Source organism: Tachypleus tridentatus, chromosome 1 (assembly GCF_004210375.1).
Source record: "Tachypleus tridentatus isolate NWPU-2018 chromosome 1, ASM421037v1, whole genome shotgun sequence".
Classification (NCBI taxonomy): domain Eukaryota; kingdom Metazoa; phylum Arthropoda; class Merostomata; order Xiphosura; family Limulidae; genus Tachypleus; species Tachypleus tridentatus.
In genome coordinates, this window is record NC_134825.1 from 90297628 (window position 1) to 90309429 (window position 11802).

Here is an 11802-nt window from a genome sequence, read left to right on the forward strand (position 1 = left end):
AATAACAGATAAAATATCAATTTTTTACTAAAAGAAAGTTTTATATTTATTAATGAGGTTTTGAAGATCACAAAAATGAAATCTAAGATTTTTGAACAAAGAAAAATATTTTTAATCTTGATTTGAAATTCACTTTGCAGTCAGACTAGTAAAAAATTGATATATTCATGAACTCATTAATAAAAAACAATTAAAAACTTATTTATTTTTTTGTGTACAAATGACATTGAATATTTACTGAAAGCCTACCAAATTTTGTGGAGATTCACATACTGTATAATAAAATATAATAAGGAAACTATAATGAGAACAACATTGTTATGAGGTTAGTAAACTCGATTGATCCTGCGTTGAGAAAGTTAACCCTATAAAAATGATCTATGTCTATTGTGAGTAGGTCACATAACTCTTGTGAAATGTTTTTCTGAAAATGAAACTACTGGACGAAATTGTGTGACAAGAACTTTTTTAAAAGTATATTGTTTCAGAAAAAGTAAAATATATGAATCATTTATTTTGAATTTTTCTACTATTTCTGCTACAAATTTGTTATTTGCAATCCCACTCTGAATAGTTCAGTTGCAAGGCCATTTTCCCATTAAGTATAAAAATACTATTTTTTTCTCACAGTTTGTGCATGTCACTTGCATAATCTATAGAACCTCCTAAATGAATATCAAAAGCATTTTTAAAGTAAATGTTTACACAGTAAAACCTGTCTAAGGCAGAATTGCATGGGACCGAGTAAAATTTCCAGCTTAGACAGTGAATATACATTTCCTTAATTATATATAATTTTTGAGTGGAACATTATACTTGCTTGACTCAAGTAAAGTAAGTTGCTTGTGAATAAAGTTATTATACTGTTTATGTTATATTCATTAGAATAAAAACAAAAATAGATATTCAAAATATGCACAAGTACACAAAATCTCAATCAAATTTACTTGAAGAAAGTGTCCAATTTCAACTATTTCCTTTTTTTAATGGGCTTTCTCATACAGTTAAAAGAGAACACCAGTTCTACAGCCTTTTCATAAAGTTCATTTTTCCCCTTCATTTTTCCATACAATTTGATAGCTTTAATATAACTTAAGTTGGAATTACCGTTTCTTCACTATCTTTTCCATTTTGTTCTTCTTTTGAATCTCTCACACTGTGATTCCATTATAAATTTTAAACCGGTTTCATCAGTTTCTGTTAAAACATTCTTGTCAACATTCACAAAACCTTTTGCATTCACAGGATCATCTGCATCAATCTTCTCAGAGTTTGAATTTCACTAGAATCATCATAATAAACAACTTCTCCACAATCTCTGCCATTATCAAAAATAAATTCACAGTTTGGAAAGTACTTTATTACACATTCATCTTTTACACAATTGATTGAATGACTTAAAAATGGAACTGCATTTAACACATTAATTTTCATGATAATTTCAAATGCTCTTACAGTTGTCCATGTTTGAAATTATATGCTGAAGCATCAATTTTCTTTATTTCAATTTTAAATGCTGTATAATTCCATTACCTAATGGCTGTATAACTGATGTTGTACATGGAGGTAGAAAGACTAAAGGAACATTTGAAAGTTGAACTTTTGGGTGACAAGTTGCATTATCTAGGAAAAGTAGAATATTCCTCTTTTCTTGTTCCATTCTTTTGTTTAATTTGTTCAAAAAATTCTCTAATATAGCACTTGTCATCCACTCTTTATTATTTGCTTTCCATTCCACAGGAAGTTGATTCTTCCTTAAATTTTTGAAACAGTGCAGATTTTTACTTTTATTTATTACCATTTCTCTTAGCAAATGCGACTAAAAGTACAGTCAACTGTTCTTTCGAATAGCGGCCTCCAGAATAATGACAGCAGAAAACAAAACAGAATATATTTAACCAATACTTACTGTAAAGAAATGAGAATTTATTAATTAAATAAGAAATTAATATTTAATGAAAAACACTTTTTTCACCTTACTCAGGTTCTAATTTTACTTGTTCATAAATGAGGTAGGTGAAAAATAGTTTTCTGTCCTCGTTACACAGGTTCTACCATATTTAGGGCCTTTGATAACTGGAATTTTAAGATAATACTGCAAAATTTTGATACTTCTGACTTGTACAGGTTTCCATCCTATGCAGTTTCCAGCTTGGACAGGTTTTATTGTATTTTATTTTCCATTTAATCTATCATAGCACTATCAAACTGTTGCCATCAATCTACACTGCACTAAAATGCTTAAAATTAAAAAAACAAATATATGTACATACCTTTAAACTCTTCACTGATTAACCTTAAAATATTTTCTTTGAATTATATGCATATTTTCATGTCTTCACCTTTTCACTTAAGTTTATTCTTAATGTTTTATTTTCTTACCTATTCTTTATCATTGTTTTTTTATGTTGACACACATCAACAGGTGGCCAAAGGCCATATTATATTATCATTGGCAGAAATGCATTAGCCTTAAGCAAAAATTTTTGCCCTTGCTTAGAATTTTAACTTTTTTTAGTGAACCAAAGTTGGTTTATTTATCAAAATATTATTAAAACTTTCATGTCAGAACATAAAATCAAAAATAATACATAATAATTAAAATATAAAAGTAATATCTAAATGTAATTTAACCATCTATCAAATTAATATGTTCAAGGTAAGAAAAAATAGCCAAGTGCTCAGGCAAATGATCTCCAATAACGTACTTAGCAATCATGCACCTTCAACATTTTCGTAGTCAAAGTTTACTTCATGTTAGATTACATTGGTTCATCTTGGCTGTCTATTCTTTAAACTAAATGAATAATATAATTAAAAAATAAATAAATAAAAAATCTTAAAGCCAGCCATTATCATTCAGATTCCTATCAAGCTTTATCTTAAACTTACTTAAATTTACTGCCTCTACAACATCCAAAGGCCAACCCATTCCAAAGATCAACCACCCTGCCAGCCAAAGATGACTCCTACCCTGCCAAAATGTATGTTTCCTCTGGTTCTACTATTCTCTCTGTTTAATATTCTAAAGGGAATTGATAGTGTTGATGCATTTTTTTCATAAACTCCTTCTATTTATTACTTAATTTCTATGACTTACCTTCCCCACATCATTAGCCACTAGATTCACCACAAAAACAAAAACTGCATCTCTGCTAGCCTCCTATATTATATCTCCTGCTCTATAATTTATATCCATTACCTGTGCCCCTGGGTAACATAATGACTCTTTTCTCCCTGTTTACCCCACAGAATATTCTATTCATGTTTTGTCAAGGAATCACTTCTAACTTTAAGCTCCTTATCATCCACATCCTTCTTTGACCCTTTTGTTTTTCTTCCCTACAATAGTTCCTCGTCTGCATAAGCCAAGGGCTGAAATTTGTTGCTCAACAGAATAGGGTCATTATACATAAATTCATAACTTTTATCCCTAATAATACTCTTTCTAACTTCCTGAAAGTTACACATGCCTACAACTGGTAAAGCTGTATGAAAATCATATGCTAAGATAAAAAAATATGCAAATGTAGCTTTCAGTTAAATTTCATACATATATGAAAATTTTAATAACAACATAACCATCTAAGAACAAATTTCCAAACTTGTTTTATCCCTTGATGACCCATTTTAGATTGTGTCTAAAGTTAACCACCTGTTTCAGTAGCATCTGTTTCACGTATCCTTCCAGTAAGATATCTGTCATTCATTAAATACTGCCATCGTTTCTTCTTCCACCGTCGAGCAGGGTAAGTATATAGTTGTCCTTCATTCTGGCCAGGCATTCTTTGCCATTTTGGCATCCAGAGGTTTGAATCACTTTGTGCAACTCCAGTTTGGGCATCCAAAAATGGAAGTCTAGTCTTTCTCTCTAAGCACAGATGAGTATTATAATTTGCAGAGTTTTCTACAGCTTCTCTATAAGATGAATCATTTAGGATGCTACAGTTTGAGAAAAAAAATTATATTAAGTTATCAAATTAAATGCTTTATTTATAAATACAGCTAGTGTTAATGTGTAAGTTGTGTTAATTTTAAGTATCAACTGAACATTAAAATACAGAAGTAAAAGGTAAAATGTGTTTGTCCTAAAAGATATGTCCTCAATTAAATCTGTACCTTATGCAAAAGTTTATGATCCCAAACTTCTTATAAACCTCTCTCTTTAAATATGTATATATTTAAAACGTCATGTTAATTAACATCAAATAGAAAGACACTGCAGTATAACAATTCTTCATTAAATGTTAATTTAACAGAAAGCACTACATTCTTTTTACAACATTTATTTCATACACTGAGTACATTACACAATCAATTTAGGCAGCAACACTATAAATGCATTACATGTTTTACTTCACCTAAACTGTACATTATAAAAAAGTAAGTTAAAAATAATGTGTAATTCCATCTCTACTTTTTTTACAATTTCTTAAAACTATTTTATTATAATTATTTAACTCTAAAATTATGAGTTGATTGAGCAGAAATTACGTTTTATGGTAACTATGAATAAAAAATACAATAGACCAATTTCTCATACAAAACTTTTATGAGCTCAGTACTTAATCTTTTCCTTTGAAAAAAAAACAAACCAAAAAGATGCAAAACTCCCAAAATGCTTTCATGCTGATTAAAATTTTCTCCAAAACAAGACAATATGTGTTACTTTATTTTGGCCTTAATATGCACTGCAATAATGGTTTTCAAATTGTTCATGACATCTAAAATGGAATATATATATTTCCCTAAGCTATTTCAAACTACATCTAACACTGTTAGACAACCTTTCTTTCCGATTACTTAACTTCAACAGGAACATCATCACAACTATATCCATAATGTTTACATTTTATGCAAATATCATATCTTTTAACTTTGCACTTGCAACTAAGGTTCTTCTAAATACAACTTTGGGGTATTCTCCATGTGTATATAGTGATTAGTTTAGCACATGGTAAAAGCACTTATTTTCAAATGATGATTTCTTTAAAATGTGTGAACGATTGTGCTTAACATTTGTATCATTCGAAAAGTTTAAGTTTAAACTAAATCATCAATATGAGCCAACTGTAATGCTTTTTATCACTTACTATATTGTTGTGAGTCAAAAGCAACTTGTTAATTTTTGCACCATAAACTCCATGTTTTAATGTTAAATATTAGCATAAACAAAACTGTCCATATAAGCAGTTTTTAACTGAAAACCATCAGTTGCATAAAATGCTATAACAGTAATTACTAAATTAGTGTAGCTAATTGTTTTACTTTTAGCTTTTACGTTCGAACTCCCAGTACTGCTATCGCTAGTCTAAATTACTGATATTATATGTACAATATTAATACGCATCAAATTTGTATTACTATTAATGTTTGACAAATAGCGTTCTAACAAGTTATGATGACATAAATAACGTTTTCCAGGTGACTCTGTACTGCGTTTCATTTTCAGTTTCAAACAAAAATGCCACACTGGCGGTAACACCATGTGTAACAGTTATGGGGAAAACAACCTTCTTTTCTCACATATTTCATGGATGATATTTATACATACAATTATACATTCTTTAAATTCGATACAAGTTGTTAACTAAAATAAAATTCACATCTGACCTTTCAAGTCGTTTTACTGCTTCAGAGTTTATTGCTAAAGCAGCGCTTTTCTCCATTCTACTAATCACCTTCACCGTCGCATCCTATGCCGCGGAGTGAAAATAATGCCATCTGGATAACGTAGTATTAAACGTTTTTATTTGTTTGTTAAAAGAAAAGTATAGTACCAATTCCAATATTGTCAGTCTACGCCTTGTAATTAACATGCTTATTATTCGAGGGCATTTAAAGCAAAAATCATATTCCAGTATTCCTGTATAGCGTTGTTGTTATTGTTTATTTATTTGCTTTTTCATCGATAAGTTACTCCGTATGTACAATGTTCATCACGGGAATAAAACCCTATATTTCAGTATTAACTTCCGCAAACTTAATGCTAATCCACCAGAGAAAGGTATAACTTAGACAGTACTTTTATATCTCTATGAAAAAGTCTAAAACAAATAAATATACATTGTTCAACAAGTATTAATGTTACGACAGTACTTGAAATAGTAGTACAGAGCAGTGCTAAATACCAGCTAACATCCTTAGTTAAGAAGTAATTATTTCAAGGTCGTAGCTCGAATGCACAGATTGGTCAAGAAATAGTTTAACTTCCTTGTTTCAAAAGCATGCAAAATGTGGATTCGCCTATTTGTACTTAATTCACTTTCTTGCAGGAAAATAGCATGAGATATACAGAAATAGAAAGTTATATTTTCTGTCGGCGAATTATATTTTCCAAAAAGAAATGTATCAAGTACCTCTGATGACGATAAGAGAGGTAAAATTGGAGAATAAGTTCTGCTAACATGAGCTGCAATGCTGATTGGTTATGCAAAAGGAACTTAGAAGAGGGGAGAGTGATCTGTGGGGTCGTAAACACCTTCCCCAGTATGAGAAACAAAGTGTCGAACCAGGCACATTTTATGTGGAAACCAAGAAGTATGTGTAACAGGTATACAAAGAACATCAATCACCTCATTTGTTGGTAACCTCATAGTCAATGTTCTTCCAAGCATAGAAATCCCGAAATCTCTCTACTTTATGGCACCCAATTATCTCCAACTTGCAGCCAACACTCGGATGAGACATTTTTAATATTGATAGTACACTATGGTAGACACACTCAGGGATCTTAACACTCATATTTGAGTGACAAAAATGTGAGTAAAGCTCACCCAAATCCATGTCTATTTGTTACCCTTGGTCGTCCTACCAACATATTTTCCATTACAGAGAGGATCATGAATGCCCCATGGATCATAAACTTCATTACTTGGTGCCTCCTGTGAAAACCGCTTGAACTGACAAACTTCATCCACAAGCATGACTTTCAGCTTCTCTTAGCTAGTACTAGGTGTCTTTTAATGGAGGTGGAATTGGTTTGTTCTGTTAAGCAAAGATTGAGGACCTTTAGAAACCATTCTAGTTACAACACTACAATGACAACTCTCAGATATCCATGTCTTTCTTGCACCGAGATTGATTCTCAGGCAAATAATTCAGTCATCCATTCTGGATGCAAAATATTTTAACTGTTCCACTTTCTGAGTCTGAGGCAGCAACTAGAAAGGAATAATGAACTTTTGCGGTATTGACAAAAACTGACATCCAAGAGAGAGTATCTACCTGCAATCTGATTACTCTTCCAGGTAGTCATTTCTCCTCAGTGATTAACACTTTCTCCTAGCCATAAGACCTTCAACTCAATGGAAATGTTATTTCACAAAGTCCAATGCTTTCTTAAAACTTAATAACTCAAAAGATGAAAAGAATATAAGAAAAATAGAAAAAAACTGTGTTCATGGCACCAAAATTTCCTGTTTTCTACCTATTCTGAAGCATTTGGGGGTGCAATGATTTACCCTAAGAGTGATCAAGTAATTAACACAAAATGTATTTTGGATTAAAATTGAATTCCTTGACTTTGAATGAATTTAACCAATAAAGGGAACTGTGCAAATTTTAAAACACAGTGAAACAACTTCTGTTTAATAGTCAAATGCACTAAAGTAGCCTAAGGACCTCATAAAAAGTTTATAAAGAACTCATTAACTTTAATAATTAAACTTTGAAAAGTATTTTATTGTTTAAAGAAAGAGCTTGAACTTTTTCTTTTTTGCAGGTTAAGGTTTTGAGCTTGGAAAAAAGACAAGTTAAAATGAAAGAGCTTAACTTTATATATAAAATTCTATAATGTCATATCTACCCATGTCATTGTTTGGTCAGTTGCCTAGACAAATAATGGGGATTATATCCTCAAGATATCTCATGACTTGTTGGTATAAAAGATCACTGTCCATTTCTACAGAACATGCATAGCTTTATGGGAATATTTCTCATATGAAGAAAACGATTGTGATACCTTAGGTGAGTGACAAGGAAAAATATACGGCTAAGATGAAAAGAACTTAGTGACTTTTGTGACGGATTTACCCTTGTACGTTTAGTTTAATATTTACGTTTGTTTCAATATAGTTGTGTTTTTTTTGTGCATGTAACGTATATTGTTGGGTGTGTATTACACAACCCCCGCTTGTTCTCTAAATATGTAGAAGATTCTTGAGAGTAAGAATAAATAAGAAATGTCGAGCTTTATTAAACATACATGAACCACGTATGATTCGTATAAAAACAGCTAGTTGAGAGAGACCATTAAAATATGTATCAGTCTTGTTGGCAAAGATCACAAATTTGTTACATATCGAAATTCGAATACCTACTAAATTAAAATTTCCAGTTATTTGAAATCGTAATACATAACATTATAAAACCTCCGAGATAAATCATAATACGTAACACTTACTTGACTGATGTTTAAAGTTAAAATAACACATACCTGAATAAATTACTTTCAGTTGATCTGATCGTGAGTTAATATTTAACAAAGAAATTGGCCCAGTGATATACTTTACTTTATAAGTGTTCATATTCTTGTGGCTTACATCATCATCAAGAGCGATCACCATTTCAATAGACTTTATAACATAGGCCTTAAGGTTACAAAGTGCTTTGGTTTAAAATTACAAGCATTGTGTGGAATGTTCAGTTGGGATCACATTAGTACAGCACAAGGAATTTTAAAATACTTAACACCCCACCCCACTACCTCACGAGAAGATAATTCACACAGAAAATCATTGACTGTTGCAGGAGGGAAATATGATCTGGTCAGTGAATGTACAGCTACATCAAAAGTAGACAGACTGTCTCAGAGCGGAGTACAATATCTTTACATGGTGGAGTGAACACTCGTATATCCTTGATAAGATCAATTTAATTATAGTGAATTAAATCATAGGGCTGTCGGTTGGAAAGCAATTAAAAAATAGTTAGTAATCATAAAATGATATAATTATTTTAATGCCTATACAAAGCCAAAGAAAACACACGATATAAACAATTCCCATCAGCCACGACAGAACGAGGTGAGAAAACACGAAGGACTGCAGGATTAAGCACAGAGTATTTCAACAGCTACATTATCTTCTTCACTAAATTTAAATGATGTTAATACAAGACGGTTTTTAACTATCTGATTTCAGAGAGAGTAGAGCTGGTTCGAAGTAAAATGCCTAAACAAAAGAGACCGAAATAATAGTTGTGATCATACTATAATGTTACGTCAAACAAAAGTGTTGTCCAACTATCCCCAGCTCACTCTAGCATCTTACCTTTTCTGAATTACAACTTGCTCTTCTATGGTATATTAAATGTAAAACATTTGGTAAAGTATCCCGGTGTATACCTCTACCACATATTTTAAACAAATTACTTAGGGCTAAATCTTCAAATTTTTGTATTGAATTATGGGTTAATTTTAATTATCATACACTTAATGTTTACAGGTTGTAAAATATTTTCAATCAGGAAGGTGACAATAGTAAAAATTCTTATAGATATCTGGTAACATGCTATGTTGTTTCTACTCATTTTATTTCCATCACCTATTTATCCCTCCCCCCTTTTACCTGTGGCTCAACGGCAAATCTAAGGGCTTATAACGCTAAAAGTTTGTTTTCAATACCAACAGTTGGTAAATCACAGCTAACCCACTGTATAATCATATGCCTAACAACAAAGAAACTTCCGTTTAATTTTTAACCCCTATTTTCTTCAGAATATTTCAATTACACCAAAACTGTCGAAAGTACAAAGTTTAATTCTTATATTTAATACTATGAAAGTTTTATCCTACTTTACCAAGAAAAAAAACTCAAGTTTTGGTACCAAATTACTTTACACTATATTTTACTATACATAGTCATGCTAGCACAACAGTACTTGTGCAAGTGACAAATCACAAAGCAAAAATATGTTTTCAGCAAACAAAGTTTCGTAAAATGTAAAAATTGCAGAGACTAAAATTAAAATAAAACAAGGCTTAAAGATGAGAATCTAATGCCAATATTGAAAATCACATATTTTCTAAACTGTTTCTATTCAATTCGTTGCTTTATGTAGAATGTAAACAATTAGAAATTACATGTTAGAATAAATAGGCCCAATGATAGTTTCAACTGAACGTATGTATATACGCTGCTGGCCAAAATCTTAAGGCAAATGAACATAATGAAAAAATATGCATTTTGCGTTGTTAAACTCAACAACTTATTTGAGTAGAGCTTCGAAAAATAAAAATAAGAAAGGGAAAATAAAAATAAAAAACTTTTCTAGCATTTAATAGGAAAATGTGAACATTATGAAATTAGCCTAAATACTAGCTGGTAAAATGTTTAATACCTTACCAAAAAGAAGTCCTAAACAGGGTAGGAAATGCCCAACAAGAGGTCTCAGTAGTGAGCTGCACGGCTGTCATTACGTATAACTGCAAACATTCGCTTTGGCATGGTCGATATAAGCGTTTGCAGAAGGCTGGTTGGAATGTTGTTCCAAATGGTGAAGATGGTTTCACGAAAATCATGCACTATTTGGAATTGAGGTCCATTTCTATAGACTTCCCTTGCCATCCACCCCTAACATTTTCAATAGAGTTCAGTTCGGGTGAACACGCTGGACGTTCCAAAAGAATCACGTTATTCGCCATGAAAAAGTCCTTTGTTCTGCGGATATTGTGGATTGCAGCATTGTTCTGCTGAAAGATCCACACAAGCGAGGATTTTCAGTCAATAAGGATGCTCTCTCTAAAAACATGTTAATGTAGCCAGCTGCTGTTTGACGCCCCTGTATAACCTGAAGCTCCATTGTTCCATGGAAGGAGAAAGCACCTCAGATCATGATGGAACCTCCTCCACTGTGTCGTGTAGCAAATATCTCCAGTGGGATATCCTTATCGTGCCAGTAATGTTGGAAGCCATCTGGATCATCCAGGTTAAATGTTTTCTGATCAGAGAACAAAACCTTCTTCCATTTTTCTACGCCCCATCTTTGGTGCTTCTCAGCAAAGTTTAACCGAGCTGTTTCGTGGTGTGGCCTTTGAAGACATTTACAGTTTTCAAAGCCTTTCTCTCGTAGATGCCGTCTTATTGTTCTTGAGGTGCATTCTGCGCCTGTAGGGACCTTAATCTGGTTCAACGATCGGCTGGTGTCTTGACGGACAACCCGTCGAATCCTCCTGCTCAACGCCGGTGAAATTGTCTTGGGCTGACCACTTTAAATAATCGTTCCGTACCTATCAGGGTCTTTTAAGAAATTTGCAAAAACAGTTTCACTTCTCCCAGTCTCACCAGTGATAGCACGTTGAGAGAGACCTTGCTTTTGCATCTCGACAGTTCTGCCACGTTCAGACTCTGCCAACTTTTTAGCCTTTGTCATTTTTTGACCAAATGTAACACAGGAGATGTCAGTGGGAGATATTGACCACGCTAATGCTTGAACACAAATGACTAAATTTCGTTACGTATTTACCGATTAACGCTTCGTTTCAGTATGGTCTTATACTTTGACCAGCTAGTATTTAAGCTAATTTCACAGTCTTCGCATTTTCAATTTATTCTAAGAACAGTAATCATCCCACACACTTCATAAAGATAGTGACAACATCGAAGTACAGTGCCGACTGTATTTTACGAGATGGCTGTTATTATCATATATTTCATTTTAGAGCCGAACGCCCACATCGACGACCATTCAAGAATGGTTCAAACCAAGCACCCAGATATCGCAAACAACCAACGGAAATCTTCCAACAGGAAAATACCAAAATACCGCCGAGTCCAGACCGTATTAGAAGAAACATGAAGA

General features: G+C 32.4%; 1 protein-coding gene across 7 annotated transcripts in view; it reads right to left on the bottom strand.

The window, feature by feature from the left end:
* Positions 1 to 5742, bottom strand: part of LOC143255323 (zinc finger protein DPF3-like) — a 49493-nt gene extending 43751 nt beyond the window's left edge. For all 7 annotated transcript variants that reach the window (XR_013030562.1, XR_013030566.1, XM_076510832.1 and 4 more), the window contains exons 1-2: positions 5614 to 5742; positions 3656 to 3942 (exon numbers count right to left, since the gene is read on the bottom strand). Coding sequence is in view for 5 of the 7 variants with exons in the window: in XM_076510832.1 (XP_076366947.1) it covers positions 3656 to 3942; positions 5614 to 5669 (343 nt within the window). In the remaining 2 variants the exon portion in view is untranslated. The remainder of the gene's footprint in view (positions 1 to 3655; positions 3943 to 5613) is intronic.
* Positions 5743 to 11802: the final 6060 nt, after the last annotated feature.